Consider the following 21,067-nt stretch of genomic DNA (forward strand, 5'->3'; position numbering starts at 1 on the left):
CACTTTGGGAGGCCAAGGCGGGTGGATTGCCTGAGCTTGGGCGTTCGAAACCAGCCTGGGCAACATGGCGAAACCTCGTCTCTACTAAAAATACAAAAAATTAGCCAGGCGTGATGGTGGGCATCTGTAATCCCAGCTACTTGGGAAGCTGAGGCGGGAGAACCACTTGAACCTGGGAGGTGGAGGTTGCAGTGAGCCGAGATCACGCCACTGCACTGCAGCCTGGGCAACAGAGCGAGACTCTGTCTCCAAAAAACAAAAATTAGCCGGGCATGGTGGCGCATGCCTGTAATTCCAGCTACTCGGGAGGCTGAGGCATGAGAATCACTTGAACCCAGGAGGCAGAGGTTGCAGTGAGCCGAGACTGTGCCACTGCACTGCAGCCTGGGTGACAGAGCGAAACTATTTCAAAAACAAAAACAAACTAGGGCACAAACCTGCACCATGCTGACCCCCTAGTCCAGGACATACGTACCTCACCCAGGCTGCTCCTTAAGAGTGAACGAACAACTTTTCTAGTGAGATCTGTGGCAACTATCTAGTATTTGGTGTTCAAAACACCAGCAGTGTCAGGAATAGGAGGCAGCCATTGTAGTCTCTCCATGTGTAGCATGTCTGCAACACTCTGAAGACCACTGTCATGCCCAGGATTCGAAGTAACACTGAAAATCTACACTTGTAGCTGAAGTGGAAGTTTTTGTTGTTGTTTTTTTGTTTGTTTGTTTTTTGATACAGTCTTTCTGTGTTGCCAGGCTGGAGTGCAGTAGCAATCATAGCTCACTACAGCGTTGAACCCCTGGGCTCAAGTGATCCTCCTGCCTCAGCCTCCCAAGTAGCTGGGACTACGGGCATGTGCCATCACACCCAGATAATTTGTATATTTTTTAATAGAGGTGAGGTTTCACTGTGCTGCCTAGGCTTGGAATTTCACTTTTAATTGGGCATTCCAGGTGTTTGATATCTAGGAATGTGAGTGACATAGTCATACATTTGTTTTTCTAGTTATTTCCTTGGAATAGTTACATAAGGGTGAAGTTTAAAAGACCCTATAACAGGCTGGGTGTGGTGGCTTACGCCTGTAATCCCAGCACTTTGGGAGGCCGAGGCAGGTGGATAACTTGAGGTCAGGAGTTCAAGATCAGCCTAGCCAACATGGTGAAACCCTGTCTCTACTAAAAATACAAAAATTAGCTGGACATGGTGGTGAGTGCCTGTAATCCCAGTTACTTGCGAGGCTGAGGTAGGAAAATCGCTTGAACCTGGGAGGCGGAGGCTGCAGTGAGCCAAGATTGTGTCACTGCACTCCAGCCTGGGACAGAGCGAGACTCAAAAAAAAAAAAAACCCCTTACAACATTTTATTGAAGTTAAGTAAGATTTGTTCACAAATGAGCTTTAGTTTTGTTTTTTGTTGTGTTATTGTTTTGTTTTTGTTTGTGTGTGTGTGTGTGTGTGTTTGTTTTTTGTAGAGACAGAGTCTCATGATGTTGCTCAAGCTGGTCTCAAACTCCTGGCCTCAAGCAGGCCTCCTGCCTTGGCCTCCCGAAATATTGGGACTAGAGAGGCACGAGCCACCACAACTGGCCAGTTTTATTTTTAACTGAGTATAATAATACTAATACTGCCAGTAAAGTATTGTCATGAGGATTAAATGAAATAACATATAAAATTGTTCTGAAGCCAGGCATGGTGATGCACACTTGCAGTCCCAGCTCCTCAGGATGCTAAGGTGGGAGGATCACTTGAGCTTATGAATTCAAGTTCAGCCTGGGCAACATAGTAAGACACCCAACTCAAAAAAAATTGTTTTGACAACTAAAAATTACCAGCATTTAATGTTCAGGTGCCTGCAGAGACTTAAAAAACCTAACCAAGTATATAAGCTGTGAGTCTTCAGAATAAAGGAATTATTACTCAGGTACACAATAAAAGAAATTCACAATGTACACCTACAGGCCAGCTGCCTGGCAGCAGGGTCTAGGGATTTGTTATTGAGGCAGAACCCATATTGGAGCAGAATTTGGGTACCTCTTGTCACTTCATCTGCAGCTGGAAAATGAAGCTCTTGTTCACCTTGAGATTACTGATTTTTCACTAAAAAGTGAAATGGTCCCATTTCTTCCCATATGTGGCCCCTCAAATAAGCTGGTTTTATTGTTCTTACCAGCCTTTCTCAGGATCTGTGATGTTGGTTTCTAGATAAACTTTCTGGTGACCGGATAAAGCAAGTCATGGAGCACATCTGGAAGCTGCAGGAGTTCTGTAACAGCATGGCGAAGCTGGATATAGATGGCTATGAGTATGCATACCTTAAAGCTATAGTTCTCTTTAGCCCCGGTAAGATATGCGGTGGGGATGCATGACCCTTTTCCACCTGTATCTACTGATGTTTCTGAACGTGAACATGTTGTCATCATTGGTGTAGAAAGAGCCCTGCAGATTGTATGTGACCTAGTGTTCTTATGATAGGTGTTTTGCTAGATAAATACATAAATGCTTTTAAATTCTTGCCTTTACAGCCCCAAAGAAATATGCTGCAGTGCCTGATGATGTCACGCACTGAATAGATTTAATCTGTATCCTAATTAAACCATTGGCCAAACAAGACTACACCATACAAAAGTGTGCTACCACCCGATGTCCTTTCTTTTTTTTTCGGCCCTTTGCCAGTTTCCAAGTTTTGTTAGCGCATATAATCCAGTACACATTGAAGTTCCACTTGTTTGCCCACAGACTGTGTATAGCGCTGCAGAGCATGCTAAAAGGTATGTTCGCAGGAGATGAAGAGGCAGCAATCACGATGCCTGGGCTGGCCTCACTCCCCTTATTAACTGTTCTCTCAAGTCCTCTGGAAAAGTCACTTAGGCTAATTGTTCACCTCACAGTAAGGGGTTGGACACAGCTTAACCTTTTTGTCTTCCTTCCCAGCCCTTCACTCACAAACAACAAAATAGCTAATAAAATTGGGACAAATTATATAATTATTTAGAAAGTAAATGACAATTTGTAATTTTATGTGATAGTTTTTAAAACTATGTGTTTTCTAGGGTAGTAGGAAGCCAGATGTCCAGAACCAATCATGTGGGGCTGTTCAGACTGGGATCCACTCAGGGTCCCCGACCCGCTCCCAGGAACTTCAGGCCTGGGCAGAAAACAGAGGAAAAGCCAGTGTTCTAATAATACCCAAACTAGATCAGTCTTTGAGTTCAATTTGTTGTACTTAAGAAGTTTGCAGAAGTTTGACTAAAAGTACTAAGAAGTCTACAAGTGAGACTTTTCAAATACAGAGGGAACTAGGGGGGTACTTTTCTGTTTTCAGATCATCCAGGTTTGACCAGCACAAGCCAGATTGAAAAATTCCAAGAAAAGGCACAGATGGAGTTGCAGGACTATGTTCAGAAAACCTACTCAGAAGACACCTACCGGTGAGGCATTCAGGCATATGCGCTCTTGCTTGGGGCTGCAAGGAGTGTGGCTGAGTCTGCAGTTTCTAATATAAATTATGTTAACCTTTCCATTTTTAGCAGCCTGATAGAGCCTCCATTGGATCACACTCTAATTCTTGAGTTTTCTTTGTTTTTTCCAAGCTCCCAAGAGCTAGAGATAATTCTTGAATGTTAGAGGTGGTGTAGAGTGTAGACAGTGCCAGCAGGAGGGCCAGGACTGTGGCTGATTCCAGTTTTGCTGTGTGACTGTGAGCGAGGCCTCAGATTGCTACTCTTTAATTGGAGGAGTTGGAACAGATGCTGTGTGGCCTGTTCTGGGGCTAACACTGTACATGAGGCTTGAGTTCTAATGGAGATTCCTTTGTCCAGAATAGTTTGAAAGGTCTGCTCCTCTGGTCAGCATCCATTGAAGAGGCAGTGCTAGAGTACTTGACAGAAAAGTGCTTATTGACAGAAAATTCTTATTGACAGAAATCAAATCTGACCCCTATAAAGGAGTGGATGAGTTATATAAAGTCATTTTACCCTCAGATAAACTAATGGAAAAAAGTTTGTTTGGGTGCAAATTAGTGGTATTATTTGTAATTAATGTGCAGCAAAAATATGTGTATAAAAATTAGGACCGGGCACGGTGGCTCACGCCTGTAATCCCAGCACTTTGGGAGGCTGAGGCGGGTGGATCACGAGGTCAAGAGTTCAAGACCAGCCTGGCCAAGATGGTGAAACCCCGTCTCTACTAAAAATATTTTTAAAAAAAATTAGCCAGGCACGGTGGTAGGTGCCTGTAATCCCAGCTACTGGGGAGGCTGAGGCAGGAGAATCTCTTGAACCTGGTAGGGTGGGCAGAGGTTGCAGTGAGCTGAGATCACGCCACTGCACTCCAGCCTGGGTGACAGAGTGAGACTCCTTCTCAAAAAACAAAAACAAACAAACAAAAAAAAACCCTTTCTCGTGCAGCTTTAGGCAGGAAAATTGTTCAGATTTGCCAAAGGTCAGAATGCATTGGCAGGCTTTCCAGCCAAGGATGGAAGAGTGCTGCTTTCCTATGACAACTTCTGACCTACCAGAAGCTACATGAATTTCTGAGACCCTTTCAAGTAAAGTATTTCCTGTTTCCCTCCCCACCATGTCCCCCTAAAATAAACATTGGAACAAAATTGACAGCCTGGGAAGACACACAGGCCCACCTTCCCGACATGTGTCCTCTGCACAGACCTCAGTCTCCAGGAGCCCCATGGAACACAGATGCCCCTGGGGGCTACCCCTTCTGGCCCAGTGCTTCTCAAATGATTTTGCCCCCCAGCAGGGTAACCAGCTCTTAGTCTTTCAGCACTAAAACCAGGACAGTCCCAGTCATTTCTCTGGTGTGACTGGGGGTGTCTTATGGCTGGCTGGTCCTGCTGGTAGACAAGAGCCTGCTTCTCCTTTTGGCGCACTTCTATTGCCCAGATGTGGCTTTTACAAAAGCAAGATCCATTTTCTACTGGAATCATCGAAGACTTCATCATGAATCTAGAATAACTTCAGCCTCAATACATAGAGAATGGGACTGTCAGGGAATGCACCCACACCCAGAATTTATACATCCAGCCAGGTATACAGTCAGGTTGTCCTCCTAGGAGGCCAGAGGCCTGCTCCCCCACAGTTCCCATGGCCAAAAGATGGCTGGAAATGGCCCTCTGGGGCTACTGGCAGAGCCACAGCACACTCAAGAATCACTTTGACAGCAGCGATTCTGTGGCCTTGGAAAGTAGATACAATGTGTCTGAAAACATCATGAGTCACTCCTGTCCAGTCAGGGACCCAGGGTTGGGTAGGGTGATGACAGGTTACTTGGAGCCCAAAATGATAAGGGAGGCTTTCTTATAGGGCTCAGAAATTCACTCAAGAGATAGTTCTCAAAGAAAAGGGCCTAGAGTGTTTTACATCCTGTTTGCATATTCATTTTTTCTTTATCTTGATATTTACTGTCTGGAATATCCATTTTTTACTCTTCCCCATCCTTGTGCCTTTTCTCATATTGATTATTCCTCCTGAAATGCCTCCCATCCCTCCCCATTCTTTGTATCTCTGCTGATAGAAATCTTAGCCAGCCCCTAAGGCCCAGCTGAGATGGCAGGTCCCTTACACCTTTGTGTGCCCTGCAAGATTGGAGCACAGCGACTCATTGTGGCTGAGTGAATGGATGCTGGTGTTGGAATGCTACCTGCATAGTATGAATACATTTTCCCATTTTAAAAATAAGCAGTATTCACTCTAGAAAAATTTAGAATGTTCTAGAAAGGAAAAAGGAAAAAGAAAACTTTTTAAAAAGCACTATCCAGGGGCAGGGCGTGGTGACTCACACCTGTAATTCCAACACTTTGGGACACTGAGGCAGCAGGATTGTTTGAGCCCAGGAGTTTGAAACCACCCTGGGCAACATAGTGAGACCCCATCTCCATGAGAAAAAAATGAAAAATTAGTCAGGTGCGGTGGTGTGCACCTGTAGTCCCAGTTACTCAGAAGTCTGAGGTGGGAGACTCACTTGAGCCTGGGAGGTTGCGGTTGCAGTGAGCTGTGATCACGTCACTCCACTGCAGCCTGGATGACAGAGCAAGACACTATCTCAAAAAAACAAAAACAAAAAAGCACTATCCAGATACCTACTATTAACATTTTGCGTATTCACTTCCAGAAATTTTTTATGTATTGTAATTGGGATCATAAAATACCAAAGGTTTTGTAACCTTTTTTCATGTAATATACAATAACAATACGTCTATGGTTCCTATTTCCCTGCTAATGCAAAGGTAGGGTGTTTCCGGTTTGGGCTGTCACACATGGCACTGCAGTAGAGTCCTGGCACATGCTCCACTTGCTCACCTGAGATCCAGTCCTGGCTGGGGAATGGCCTGGTCACGTGGGACACTTGAGATACACAGTGTTCAGTGGCCCTCCAGGGCAGCATTGTGGTGCACCCTCCACCCCAAGTTTCTTCAAAATGAAAGCTATCTTACTGCTTTATTTATAATGCTAAATGAACACTGGAAATTAGAGCAGTACAAAAAATAAGAAAAAATCACCTCAAATCCCAATACCCAGAGCCCAACTGTTAGCGTGGTGAACATTTTCCCAATACTTTATATACACATCTATACTTGCTGTTTTATAATCTCCTTTTAAATTTTTATTGAGCAATATGTCATGGATGTCTTTCCTGGTCAGTAAATACAGGTTTGTATTATCGTTTTTTAAATGAGTCTCTAGCAGTTCATCATATGAAGACTCCTACTTTAACCTGTCCTCTGTTGATGAATTTCCAGGTTTTCTCTTGTTGGTGGGGGTGAGGAGAGTTGGAATAAACAAGAGTGAAGGGAACATATCTGTACATACATTTTGTACTCATTTGGTTTTTTCTCATGATAAATTTCTATAAGAGGAACTGTTGAAATCAGAAAAGAGAGGTGGGTGGATGGTGGATCCGTTTGGTTTGATTCTGTGCAATACAGACGGGACCCCAGGAGCCTTTGCTGAGCTGTGGTTGAAGGGCATCAAACAGTCTCCTTTTCTAATGACACTCCCTTTTATAGATTGGCCCGGATCCTCGTTCGCCTGCCGGCACTCAGGCTGATGAGCTCCAACATAACAGAAGAACTTTTTTTTACTGGTCTCATTGGCAATGTTTCGATAGACAGCATAATCCCCTACATCCTCAAGATGGAGACAGCAGAGTATAATGGCCAGATCACCGGAGCCAGTCTATAGCGCAAACCACACACCTGCCAAGGAGCAACAGAATCCTTCCGGGACCGTTCACATACAAAGAAAAGTAGTGGTATTTTGGTATGTGCAAATATTTCCATATGTTAGCCATTTCCTGTCTGGTTTCTCCTTATCTGTTAATCCCAGACAATAGCAATTAAAAGACTAGTAGGATCCTTTCCTGACATAAGAAATGTTTTAATGCCTTTTGATGAAGCAGCAGATTTTGGAACAATCTTTTAACTCAATTTGTATTTAGAAATTCTCAAAGGGCAAAAAACAAAAAAAAAGGTTTTATAATGTCAGAGACTAGTATTAAAGAAAACTGAAAGAACCTAAGAGAATAGTATGTGTGTATATATATAAAAAAAAGTCCTTGGAATTATAGATACTAATTACCAGGGTAATAATATTAGCACTTTCTAAGCACTTATCAATGTGTAATGTTAGCAACATCTTGCCTGTGGGCAGGGCAAATGGAAAACTGTGTATGTCTTTTGCCGAAATGCTAATGATTTCTGTGAAAACTCACTAGGGTACAGGAGACAATCATTTATGTTTAAGAAAAGAAGGCATCATTCCTAATTGTGTGCACATGTTGTGGAGTTGAGCTGAATTCTGTGAATGGAAACGTGGCTCATTTGCATCATGCAGTAAGTGGGAGTGTGGTAGCACAGTCGGTGGTGACCCAGTTCAGAAGCTTCTAGCCATAGAGCAGACACTTGTCAGGTTGCCTGACTACTTGGTCCTGGTCTCTGATGGGCATCTGCAGACTCCTCTAGAACCTGGGGTTCTCCTCTGATGACTGGTTATCTGAATTGGATTGCAACTAGTCAGACATTAACTGCCAAATGAGATGTACAGTTCCTCCAGCAAGTGAAAACATCCCCAAGTCACATCCGCCGCTCATGGCAGATGGAGCCTTGTGACCAAAAAGTGCAAGGTGGGCATTTTGAGCTCTTGACAGTACTTCCAATACAATTGGGGGTGCTTGTGTGTTTGTCCAGATGGAGGAGTGTGGCCTTGGAGTGTGAGCGTTACCTTCCCAGGGCTTTCCACTCCAAATGCCCCCTTGAAAAGGGCTCGTGTTTCTGCAGCTCCATCATAACTGTGAGGCTGGACTGGGGCTGGGCAGGAGCCTGCTGCCGCCTGGCGAGAGTGGTTAGGGCCTGGTAAAGCTGGATGGAAGGTTTCAGGACAATTTCTTCCTGTTGACCTTAAATACCAGAGATTTTAAAAATGTGTATAGACTCAGCATCTCTGTTGCCAAGTCTGTTAATGTTACCAGCACACTGTGCACTTTGGTTCCCCCAGGTGTGTGCCAGCCGACCACCCCGGAGCATTTTAAATGCAGGCTGCTTGCTCCTTAAAAACAACCCTCAATTTCCAGGGTGATAGTCTTTCTCCTCATAAATTGTAGCAACCAGAGTTTACAGCAAGAACAGTATGCGCTTAAAAGGAAGTTATGTCTAACTTCAAACACCCGTAAATTCCCACGGATGTGAATATATAGCAAGCTTTTCCTGTTTGAGAACAGTGGCATGTGGAAGACCCGGTCAATTGCTTTGTCTTTTGCTTTTTAAATAGTCCAGATTAAGAAAATACACCCTGTTGGGTTAAATTTGCCTCTCTTGATTTGTTAATCAGATGATATCCAAAAAGATCCCTGGACACTCCCCTGACTCACAGGTGCTCTGATCTGGCTCAGGCTGGCGCCACACGTGGTCCACAGGGGTGCAGTCTGGCCAGCTACAGACGCCCCTGAGGTGCCACATTGGACAGAATGGAAGCTGCTGCAGGCTCAAGGCAGAACAGGATGCTTGATCCTGAAGGGTTAGCAGCACTTTACGCAAGTCAGTGTTAGTAGGGTAAGTGGGAACAGTGTTTCCAACTTCTAAATTCTTGTTTGGATTTAATTATATCATTTTATAATTCTTGCCTTGGCAGCAAATTTTGGAGAGTAGTGGGAGTGGCCATTATAAAATGATGGAAAGGATTTAATTTTGCCAGCTTAAAGTAATTTTTACTTTTCTAACCCTGATGTGTTTTCAGTTTCAAAATTAAGACAAAAAACCAGCTGAGACAATGGAATTAGGGCAGGTTTGTTTCATTTCTGCTTGTGAAGGCTTTTAGTAGCAGGCATCCTGCAGCTCAGCGGTGCCTCTAACACAGATTGTTGCCTGCCTTCCGTCGTTTTGATCCTTGAGCGTGACCATGAGGGCCATGTTGCAGTTCCCTGGGAATACAAGCATAACAGCTTTCAGATCCCAGTTCTTGGTGTTGGTGAAAAGGTCTCCACCAGCCCCTCCTCTCATTCCCAGGTCATTCAGTGGCAGCCAGTAGGCTGCTTAGACTCAGGCTGGATAAGGAAGTGTTGGGCTGTGGTGAAACAACCTTGCAGAAAACGTGATTTTGCTTGGAAAGGTGCTGATTCTAACCTGGTCCTGCTCTTTAAGTCCCCTTGCTGGTGATGGCTGATTCCAGGGACTGTTTTGGGCTTTGAACACCTCTTGGTTGGTTTCTGAGATCCTCTTGGCCTTACTTTGAAGTGGCCTTTTCTTTAAGGATCATGTCCACGTAACCTGTATTCTTGCTGCTTTAACTCATTTCAAGCCTTTGACTGCAGGTCCATTTCATCTCCTGTCAGGTTGGTTAAGGAAAGTCAGCCCAAAGTCAAGAATTACTTAAAGAGATGCAAACCAAATATTTGGGCTCCAACTTTCACAGGGCTTATAGCCCTTATTAGCAGTTTGTGAAACTTTGGGTTTCATGAAGTGAGACCTGTCCTCTGGTTACTGAACTCCATGGAGCCACGTTCATGCTCCCTCTTCTACTGGCCTGGCTGCTCCTCCCTCAATGAGGAGAGGCAGCTGGCTCAGAGAGGTGGGACAGACACATGCTGTCCATCAGTTAAGTGAGCTCTTTTCCAGAAGTATCTCAGATAATGTTGGGTTAAGACAGATAGATGTTGAAAATGGTGGAGATCATTACACATTAGCATAAAACAGGACAGGAAGAGATTTTTTGAAAGACCAAATTAGTTGAGCAAGTAATACTTTTCAAGTTACTCCTGGAAGGTGTTTTTAAGGAAGTGTGTTACCTACCATACTCTCCTAATTTGACATTTCTGTGTCCTGAGGGGTTACATTTATTGTCTAACCCTTGCCATAAGGCTGTGGTTTGAGGTTCTTTTGCTGTTCTGGGCTTTATATTTAATTTCAGGTGTAGTCACTTCTAAGATGTGTAATTGCCCTCAAGAGGGACTGATTTTTAGCTTGTCATTGTCAGTATTGAATGTGGACTCTTCTGAGGCAGTTAGGACACCAGCCATGGTGTTAACAGTGGATGCGTTAGGCTCCTTAATCTCAAGGCAATATCCACGCTACACACATACTTATTAGCTGTCTTACTTGTTTGGGGGATAGTTACGGCAAGGAGCAAAAAATTCTAAGGACTCTAGCTGTTTCTAGTGCTTTTACTTTCATAGTCCTTTGAGGATATTTCCTGCAGAGCATTCTTGCTCACAGCCCACCCTCTGCAGGGCTTCCAGCCCCTGGCCGCAATCAGCAGTTCATGCCACATCTGTACATCCATGTTCTGGGACCTGATCTCATTGGAGTCCAGAAGCTTGTTGCCCACTTTCCAGTGTAAATGACTTTATGTGCAATGGGGTCATAGGTAACATTTTAACTCTTCTCTTAGTCCAGGTCATAGGAAGTCTCATCATCTGACAGCCACTTTTCTCCCAGGGAAGGCAGTGCCCACTGGGCCCTGGGAATGCCTGAGCCAGCAGAGCAGATGCCCCACGTGCTTCCTTTATCCAGCTTCCATTCTCTCAGTTATGAGGCTCTTTGAAAATGTCTTAACTTTGATGTAAATTTTTAAAGCCAACCCCTCATCAAGACAGGGTTGGTTTGGGTCTTTTGTACACAGGGTCTGGACCTTCTCATTGTGTGCCTCCCACCAGCGTGCACTTCGCATGTCCAGCCCTGGGTCCCTTCAGCAGCATTGTGCGTGTACAGGTTTCTAGGCTGTAAGACTGAATGAATGTACATGTGTTTATATCCTCTCCATATGTACAGTGTATATAGTGTGTGTATGTGTACATAGATGTATATTATGTATACAGACATGTATCCAAACTTTCCTTTAAAGAGAGTTTTTCATAAAGTTGCTAATGTAAACTGATATGGGTGTTCCAAGATCCCTCGGCAGGGAAGATTTGCTGGTGATTTTCTTCACTCCATTTTCCTTTGGGTGAGCCTGCCTGGGAAGGGCCATGAAGTCAGAATCTCCACTCTGCAAAAGGAAGAATTCCAGGCAGAAGAGGTTCTGACAGGGTGACATTTCCGTATATTCTCTAGGTTCGGACAAGAGCCAGGAAGCTGGAAGACAGTTTATCTTAATATCCAAAACTAAGTGGGAATTTTTAACCTTTTCATGCACCTATTCATGGCCCTACCTGGAAGGAACTTGGCAGTTGGGTTGAGCCATCAGCCTTCCCAGCTATTCAGCTCTGTTGAGTAGCCCAGAGACAGGCGTCACGGTCAGAGATTCAGAACGGTCTGTGTCAGTGAGGCCTGACTCCCAAAGATGGTAGCAATTTCCCAGGCTTGCGCTGTGCTCAGTCAGCAAGATGTGGGGCACTGTCCTATGACTGAACAAATAGTAATTCCCATCTTTCTATCGCCAGTTAAAAATAAACAACCTACCAAGTATTATTCTTTAAAACTAAGCATGGATGTTGATGGCTAACTTTTGCGGCATATAAGCTACAGATCTCAAGTTACTTCTCTAACTGTAAGCATGTAAATGACTTTAACTCCTTTCTATAAGTTATGATTTTAAATTTTCAGATAAGAATTGCATTTTAATATGGATATGTGTGCCCTTAAAAGCTACAGATACCAAATTTTCCTCGTCCAGGTCTACTCGGATGAATTTTCCCCCTTAATCTGGCCTTAAACTGAGACTCGGCCCTTGAGAGCCAGGGCCTGGCCCAGCAGTAGTTGCTCATAGACCTGGGAAGCAGGGGCCTGCTGGAAGGAATCACTAGATTGCTGCAAAAACTCACATAATCCACAGTTTCCTCTTTTTCTTTTTAAAATAAGTTATCAAAATGTTTTAAAAACACTTTATGAGACCATAGTACTCAGTGCCTTTTGTGAGACAGTGGGTCATTTAGCCTTCAGCTTCCCTGTTTTTGATGTAGAGAAAGCTTCTATTTCACTGGCCTCATCCCACAAGATTGTGCGACCTTTCCCCGTCATAGCCTGTCGTGACAATCACGCTATTGAAAGTGGCTTTCTAGTTAAAATGCAATTGGAAACTTGACAGTCTCTAAATGAATTAAAATTAAAATTTCCCTTTGGGGCTATTTAGCTTAACAGCAGTCTACAAATAATTAAAGTGTGAGCTTAAGAAAAGTATCTTTGCAGGGAGAAAAATGTCAGATATTTTTAATGCCCAGCTATAAATAATTTTGGTGTCTTGATATTTATACATGCAAAATAGAAAAAGATGTTCAACATTTATTGATTGATAGACTGTTAAAATTTAATGTTTGGAATAACATTTGGAAGTAGTAGACTTTGCATTAAAAAATGGCTTTTCTTTAGGAAAGTATAATCAATTATTTTAATGACCATAGCATTCATGGACTCAAATGCTGCTGCCACACACAACTCAAGTGCTGGAATATTTTTCTACAGTCTCTCTGTTCTACGGATTATCTTGTAAACCAGTGTTCAACTAGTTTTATAACTGAAAAGCTGCACATTTTTCACAGTACAAGCCGTAGTTTTTACCTGTAGTTTGGACTTCTCTGTTAGAATGTAACTGCATTACCAGCCCTTTTAAAGGCATCTATCTATCAAAGGAAAATTTGGGTGTTAGATTTTCTTGGGACCGTTTCTGTAACCTTTGCCCTTCACAATATAGAAAATATTGGTTTTGCCATTACATTTTAATGCCAGGTTTAAAACCTGCTGAAAGCTGCAGCTTTATACAGCTTTCTTCTCCCTGTGAAATCACTTTGTTTATGTGATGGCATTTAAAAAATAGCATGTTCTTTTTAAACTGAATTTTATATCTAATCAATGTCTTCAGTCTTGAAGAAGAATTTGCATTGTTGTGTTTGTATATAGAGTATTGCAGTGCATGAATTAGCTTTATGCATTTTATTAAATGCTGTTTCAATGTGGCATTATTGTTGTGGCTTAATACTACTACCTAAATGAGGTTTATACTATTAAAAGTGAATTAAAGACTAACGTGCATCCTGCTCTTCATTTTTCTTCATGATAGTAGTAATGCCTGGCCCCCAAACAATGCAGCGCTCTCTTGTGTTGTGGACATGAAGCATCCTGGTGGTCCTGTCTCTACAGCTCTCTGGCTCCTACCTTAGCCTTAGCGGCCAAGAGGGATTGGGCCCTCTGTGGTCCACTGGACTTACTAATACCTTTAGTGGGAAACCCTGGCAGGACAGTCTTTACATCCACCCAGCAAGGCAGCTCCTTGGTGTGGAGGTAGGGAAGCCACACACATGTTTCTGGAGCAGAGCACAGTTAGGCTGCTGGAACATTCAGATGCCATTACAGACAGGCCTTAAATTGGCAAGCTTATTCTCTAAGGATACGTGCTATCAAGGGCAAAAACAAGCTCCAAAAGTTTCAGAAGTTAGAACATATTCATTATGTCATCTGACCTCTCATGTTCCAGGTGAAAATTCTGAGGTCCAAAGTCTGATGCATGACAGAACTCACTGGCAGCCAGATAGGGCCTCACTCCGTCACCCAGGCTGGAATGCAGTGGTACAGTCATGGCTCACTCCAGCCTCAACCTCCTGGGCTCAAGTGATCCTCCTGCCTCAGCCTCCTGAGTAACTGGGACCACAGCAGATGATACAGGTTTAGATTGTGCTGCCAGGTAGTGCCTCAAAGAGAAGAAAAGTGGTCACTTCAGAATAAGGCTGTGAACACTGCTTGTGCAAATAAAATTAAGAACATGTTATCAATTATAAAATCCTCACATTTTCTCTAATTAATTTTCTCCCATTTCTGTATATTTTAAACCCATCTTTCATCACTACTAAACAAAATAGGGAAAGACAAAGGTTTAAAGAGAAACTATCCAGGATCAAGTAGCCTACAGGGAACAAAAAAAGAAAATAATGTTTATTTCCACAAATTATCTGCTGCCTGTGAAGCTGGCCACACGGGCAGTAACTGCACCACAGGACTGCTGCTGTCTCCACACGTCCTTTCAGGGTCTGGGCTGTCCACCTCACTGCCCATTGCTCCTGTGTCAAGCCTGAACTCAAACCCTAGTTATCTGTCCCATTAGGGACCAGACATTTATTCTGTCTAGAGAATGGTCACCACTCCTTTTGGTTCAGGACATTCCTGCTGGTTAGCAGCCTCTTTGGGCCCTAGAGGGAAGGAATACTCTCATAAGGCTTTGTGTGTCACTAGCTATGGAGACCTACACTGCAGATGAAAGCCAAAAGGAACTAGGTGCTTTCTGAAGAGCCCTTGCAGCCAAGTAGAACGCCCAGGCAGGTGGTATCAAGGTCAAGACTTCAGTCAGTTGGGTGGGGAACTGAAACCAGCAGACATGGGAGGGCTCTCTGTGGAGGAGAGCTTTTTCCACCCAGCCAAAATGCTGATAGCAGAGAGACAAGATGCTAGATTTCAATTAAACACTCCCTTTGTAAGTCTGTCACTCAAGGAACACCTGTCCATTATACATCAGTCTCTGCCCACCTTCCCCTCCCACCCCCGACAAGCCATCACCCCAAACCCAGATCTGGTACAGAATCAAACTTGAGCATCAAATGTAAAAGATCCAAATCTGCTCAATTTAATGTGATAATCTCCAACAGTTAATGAAACACATCGTAGTATGACATCATTTCACCAGCCAGCTACTTCATGTGGCAGAAAAGGTAACCTTTTCCCCATTTTACAGACAAAACCAGTTACAGACCTGGAAAGCTTTTAGGACTTGACCAAGGCCCCAGCAGGTAGAGGAATGAAAACTTCAGTCCTGCTCTGTCAAGCACCACTGTCCTTTTTTAATTCTTTTAACCACTGCCTTCCTGTCTCAGATAAAGTCAGGTCTCCTTGGCTGAGTTTCTAGGGGTCCGTGGTCCAACTGATCCTTCACTTTATAATTAAACTTATTTAAAAAAATTTTTTTCTTGAGACAGTCTTGCTCTGTGGCCCAGGCTGGAGTGCAGTAGCGCACGATCATGATTCACTGCAGCCTTGATCTCGCAAGCTCGAGATCCTCCCACCTCAGCTTCCCAAATAGCTGGGACTACAGACGCAAAACACCACACCCATCTAATTTTTGTATTTTTTGTAGAGACAAGGTCTTGCCATGTTGCCCAGGCTGGTCTCGAACTCCTGGGCTCAACTATCTGCCCACATCAGCCTCCCAAAGTGCTGGGATTACAGGCATGAGCCACCACACCCAGCCTAGCTAAACCTATTCTTAAGGTGACCCTAGAGGGCTCTGCTGTCTTCTGGAGGCTGAAACCTCCACTTTAGCATAACTAAAGTGACAGTAACATCAGTGTCCTATGAGGAAAGAACAAGGAAGGTGCTCAGTAATGCAGCACTCCCTCCTCCAGAGCTTGGTAAGCAGGGCCTGAGGGAGCCAGCAGAGCCAGCTATAGACACCATCCCCCCAGCAGGGCCCCAACGTCTCCACTAGGTGGTGTCTCCTCATTTCCTCCATGGCCTACAAACCTCCCTGCTAATGCACACAGTGGCTGGGCCATGGGTTGGCAGTGGCTGACTGGTCAGCAGGTACGTGCCTGAGTGAGGCTGGCCTCCTCCATCTCTGGCCCATGGCTAGGCCCCCCAGCAGGCAAGGGTAATCAACTGTACTTAAAAAAGTGAGCACTGCACAAAGGGTTGCCTTTGGATTTCTGAAAAATACCCCCAAGGAACTGAACGGAGGGGTGTACACACTGCCAACCACAGACAGTGCTAGCCAGACTCAACCACAGCAGCCCTTATGTTCTCCAGAGTAGAGCCCAGAGGAAGATTCAAAGCCAGCGGAGACCAGTAAAGGGTCGCAGGACCAAAACAGGTGTCAACAGGCTGTGGCCTTAACCTCTCAGGCCCAAAGCCTTTCTGCTACACAGGCCTTCCTCTTCACTAGGGCCAGATACACGCCAAGCTGCTATTAGGAAGCATTTTATTGACCAGCAGAGCAGGGATATTCATTTCGCAGCTCAGCTTCAGACCCTCCTCTCCCACATCCTTTTACACAGGTGTGTAAAGTCCTTTTAATGCAAAAGGATTTCCAGAGTCTCCAGGGACAGAACCAGGGGCTTCCCTGGGCCAAAGTAATCCCATTCCAATCTCCCCACTGGTCAGACACCATCACCCCAGCCCACAGTGACCGTGGGCCTTAGTCCTGGGCATCGGCTTTCAGAGCGGCTTTGTACTTCCCCCTCATCTCCTTGGGTAATGGCACCAGGCTGGGGCAGGGCACCTGCCCTTCCACTTCACAGATGCACTCCCGCAGGCAGTACTTTCGAGGGCCGAAGTTGGCTGGGTGAGAAAGCTGCTTTTTCTCCTCCTCCTCTTCCCTGAGGGTTTCCCTGCCAAAGAGCACAGACGGCAACCAAGCATTGGCAACTCTGAGTGGCAGGCACAGGGCAGTTTCTCAGCCGAGACAACCCCACCATCCACCAGGGACACCTGGATCTCCTGCCTTCTAACCTGATCCTCACTGTCAAAGCCTATCGCTGTCTCCCTGCTGGCCCCTGAGGAGAGCGCTGAAAGAAGGCCTGCTGTTGTCCCCTCACACCACAGCAGCAAGCCTACACAGTACGGTCAGCCTATCTGCTGCCGCAGGTGGAGCCCACAGCTCTGACAAACAATCACAAGATAAAGGAGCCTGAAAAGGCCTCTGTGTGGTTTCTCAAAGACAGACTTTTTCAGCTTCCCTCCCTTTCTGTCTCCTCTCATTCATGGAAAGAAAGACCTGTCACCAGGAGCCCTAGGGCTAGATGTCTGCTAGCTCCAAGCTGAGATTCCCAGGAGAGATGGGTTAGCAGCTGCACAGGGCCACAAGTCAGCTGCATTTCAGCTTCCCGTCCCCTGCAAGAGGGAGAGAGGTACTTCTCACACTGTACAGCCAAGGGAGATAAAGCTTACAGAGGTTTAATGATTTGGTAAAGAGCAACATCAGAAAGAACTGATTCTACAGCCCCAGCTCTTATAGTGTCTGGCATTCACTGTCAGAGAATCTTACCTCTCAACACCCTTCCCACACACCCCTTTCTTCCTCAAATTCTCTGGGCTGAGAAGTTTGTTCCTTCCAGGTCAAACCAAACAACTCACTCATTCTTCCCCAAGATTTTTCTGATGTGCTCCATGATCTCCTTATTGCTCTTGGTCTCCACATCCACCAGGACCTGCTCCCCAGAATCTGGAAACGGAAAGCACGGGGCAGAAGAGAAACAGAACTCACAGCGCACTCAGCCTCAAAAAGTTGTAATTTGGGACTTGCTTTTAGTGGCAGAAACATTTTAATAATAAAATAGATATATTTGTTTACATAATCCGTAATACTACCCTTCCTTTTTCCATTTTTCTTTAGACCTGAGCAAGCATAAACTTTAGATATGTAAAAAAACATGCCATTTTAATAGAAAGACATTCCATGTTCATGGATAGAAAGACCCAATATTCTTAAGACGGCAATTCTCCCCAGACTGATCTACAGATTAAATCAATCCCTATCAAAATCCCAAGCGGTGTTTCTGTAGAAACTTAGAAATTAAGCCTAAAATTCATATGGAAATGCAAAGGACCCAAAAGAGCCAAAACAATTCTAAAAAACGAGAAAATGGGAGAACGTTTACTTTCCAATTTCAAATTTACAATAAATTGAAATTACTATAATCAAGACAGTGTGGTACCAGTATAAGAATATGGCCGGGCGCGGTGGCTCAAACCTGTAATTCCAGCACTTTGGGAGGCTGATGCAGGTGGATCATGAGGTCAGGAGTTCAAGACCAGCCTGGCCAACATAGTGAAACCCCATCTCTACTAAAAATACAAAAAATTAGCTGGGAGGCAGAACTGCTTGAACCCAGGAGGCAGAGGTCGCAGTGAGTGGAGATAGCACCACTGCACTCCAGTCTGGGCAACAGTGTGAGACTTTGTCTCGAAAAAAAAAAGAAAAAAAAAAAGAATAGACACACACTGTAATGGAACAAAACTGAGTCCAGAAATAAACCCTTATTTGTAAGGTCAATTGCTTTTCAGCAAAGATACCAAGATAATTCAATGAAGAAAGATAATCGTTTCAACAAATGGTGCTGGGACAACTGGCTATCTATATGCTAATAGGTGAATTTAGACTTTTACCCACAACATTAAAATTTTAAAAATTAAAACTCCAGGAGGCTGAGGCAGGAGAATAGCTTGAACCCTGGAGGCAGAGGTTGCAGTGAGCTGAGATCGTGCTACTGCACTCCAGCCTGGGCAACAGAGCGAGACTCAACCTCAAAAAAAAAATTAAAACTCAAAATGGATTTGAGACCTAAATGTAAGCACTCAAACTTAAACCTTCTAGAGGAGAACACAGGAGAAAATTGTCATGACCTTACCTAGGCAAGTATATTTTGGAGATGACATTTAAAAACATAATCCATAAAAGAAAAAAAACTCTATAAATTGAAAAATCAAAATTAAAAACTTTTACAGTTCAGGAGTCACCATAACCCACAGTCTGGGAGAAAATATTTATAATGCATATATCTGATAAAGGACTTATATCCAGAATATATAAAAAACTCATAACTCAATAAGACAATCCAACTAATAAAATGGGCAAAATGTCTGAATATATCAGTTCATTCTCTCACATTGCTATAAAGAAATACCTGAGACTGAGTAATTTATAGAGAAAAGAGGCTTAATTGGCTCATGGTTCTGCAGGATGTACAGGAAGCACAGCAGCTTCTGCTTCTGGGGAGGCCTCAGGAAGCTTCCAATCATGGCAGAAGGCAAAGGGGGAGCAAGGAGTCTCACATGGTGGAAGCAGGAGCAAGAAAGAGAAGGGGGAGGTGCCACACACTTCTAAACAGCCAGATCTCAAGAGAACTCACTATCACAAACCACAGTACCAAAGGGGATGGTGCTAAACCATTCATGAGAAACCGCCCCCACGGTGACTAGGACTTGTAGTCCCATGGAGCAGGCCCATCACACCCTACCTCAATATTGGGAATTATAACTGAACATGAGATTTGGGTGGGGACACAGATCCAAACCACATCACTGAATAAACATTTAACTAAATTTTTGTAAAGGGCTAATAATAAGCATACGAAATGATGAGATCTCAATGAGTCACTAGGAAAATGCAACTTAAACCACAACAAGATATGCAAATGGCTAAAATTTTAAAAGCACAGACAATACCAAGTGCTAGTGAGGATGCGGAGTAACAGGAACTCTCATAGGTCGCTAGTAGAAATGCAAAATATTACTGCCACGTTAGCCAGTGAGTTAAGACAAAACACAAAAGATTGGAAAAGAAGTATAACTGTCTTTATTTGCAGATGACATTATTACAGTGCGTGTAGAAAATCCTAAGGAATCTAGAAAATAAAAACTACTGGAAATAAGTGAATTTAGGATAGAACGCACCTGCACTCAACCTCGGCAACAGTGAGACTCCGTCTTTTAAAAAAAATTTTTTTAAATGATAAACTGAATTAATCAAAATTGAAATTTCTGCTCTTCAAAAGACACCACTAAGAAAATGAAAAGCAGGCCACAGAGAAAACAGTCACAAGACATTATCTCCAACAAAGGAAATGCACCCAGAACACATAAAGAACTCGACAAGAAAGCAGCCCGTTTTTTTTTTTTTTTAATGGAAAAGATTCAGGCCGGACGCAGTGGCTCATGCCTGTAATCCCAGCACTTTGGGAGGCCGAGGCGGGCGGATCAGGAGGTCAGGAGATCAAGACCATCCTGGCTAACACCGTGAAACCCCGTCTCTACTAAAAATACAAAAAATTAGCCAGGCGTGGTGTGGCGGGTGCCTGTAGTCCCAGCTACTCGGGAGGCTGAGGCAGGAGAATGGCGTGAACCCAGGAGGTGGAGCTTGCAGTGAGCCGAGATCGCGCCACTGCACTCCAGCCTGGGCGACAGAGCGAGACTCCGTCTCAAAAAAAAAAAAAAAAAAAGAAAAAAAGATTCAAACAGACTGTTTACAAAATAAATATCTGAGTGGCCAATAAGCACAGGAAAAGATACTTGGGGGAAATGCATATTACAACTCCAATGAGATATACACCCAATGGAATGGCCAAAATTTAAAAGACAATTTGGTGGGCAGAATAATGGTCCCCAGAGATGTCCACGTCCTAACCCCCAGAACCTTACACAGCAAAAGGGACTCTGCAGATGTGATTCGAGTTAAGGGCCTTGAGTTGGGGAGAGGATCTCGGATCATCCAGTGGGCCCAGGTTAACCCCATGGGTCCTTACAACTGCAGCACCTGACCAGGCTGTGGTCAGAGGGAGGTGGAAGGAAGGAGGGACAGCCGCATATGCAAGGTTGCTGCTTTGAAGATGGTGCAATGAGGCCACAAGCCAAAAAATGTGGACAGGCCCTAGAGTCTAGGAAATGCAAGGACGTGGGTTCACCTCAAGCCTCCAGAAAGGAGGGCTCTGCTGACACTGGTTCCAGCCCATGCTGGACTTCTAACCCACAGATCTGCAAGACAATACATTTGTGTGAAGCCACCAAGTTTGTGGTCAATTGTTACAGCAGCCCTGGGACATTAATACAACAATATCAGCATGAGCGAGGACGCGCAGCTGCTGGAACTCCACCCT

The 21,067-nt window shown here is 44.2% G+C and overlaps 2 protein-coding genes across 12 annotated transcripts in view; one reads left to right on the top strand and one right to left on the bottom strand.

The window, feature by feature from the left end:
* NR2C2 (nuclear receptor subfamily 2 group C member 2) overlaps nt 1-13,460 on the top strand; it is a 104,554-nt gene extending 91,094 nt beyond the window's left edge. For all 8 annotated transcript variants that reach the window (XM_063602721.1, XM_063602722.1, XM_034955884.3 and 5 more), the window contains 3 exons: nt 2,198-2,335; nt 3,318-3,423; nt 7,017-13,460. In XM_063602721.1, the coding sequence (XP_063458791.1) occupies nt 2,198-2,335; nt 3,318-3,423; nt 7,017-7,191 (419 nt within the window). In that variant the 3' untranslated portion in view covers nt 7,192-13,460. The remainder of the gene's footprint in view (nt 1-2,197; nt 2,336-3,317; nt 3,424-7,016) is intronic.
* MRPS25 (mitochondrial ribosomal protein S25) overlaps nt 1-21,067 on the bottom strand; it is a 55,889-nt gene that overhangs the window by 26,502 nt on the left and 8,320 nt on the right. The window contains exons 3-4 of one of the 4 annotated variants that reach the window (XM_003826221.7): nt 17,550-17,637; nt 15,026-16,804 (exon numbers count right to left, since the gene is read on the bottom strand). The exons of the other annotated variants lie outside the window; for them this stretch is intronic. Of the exons in view, the coding sequence (XP_003826269.1) occupies nt 16,612-16,804; nt 17,550-17,637 (281 nt within the window). The 3' untranslated portion in view covers nt 15,026-16,611. Of the gene's footprint in view, nt 1-15,025; nt 16,805-17,549; nt 17,638-21,067 lie in introns of those variants that run through there. 4 annotated transcript variants of the gene reach the window in all.

Source organism: Pan paniscus, chromosome 2, assembly GCF_029289425.2.
Source record: "Pan paniscus chromosome 2, NHGRI_mPanPan1-v2.0_pri, whole genome shotgun sequence".
NCBI classification, from domain to species: domain Eukaryota; kingdom Metazoa; phylum Chordata; class Mammalia; order Primates; family Hominidae; genus Pan; species Pan paniscus.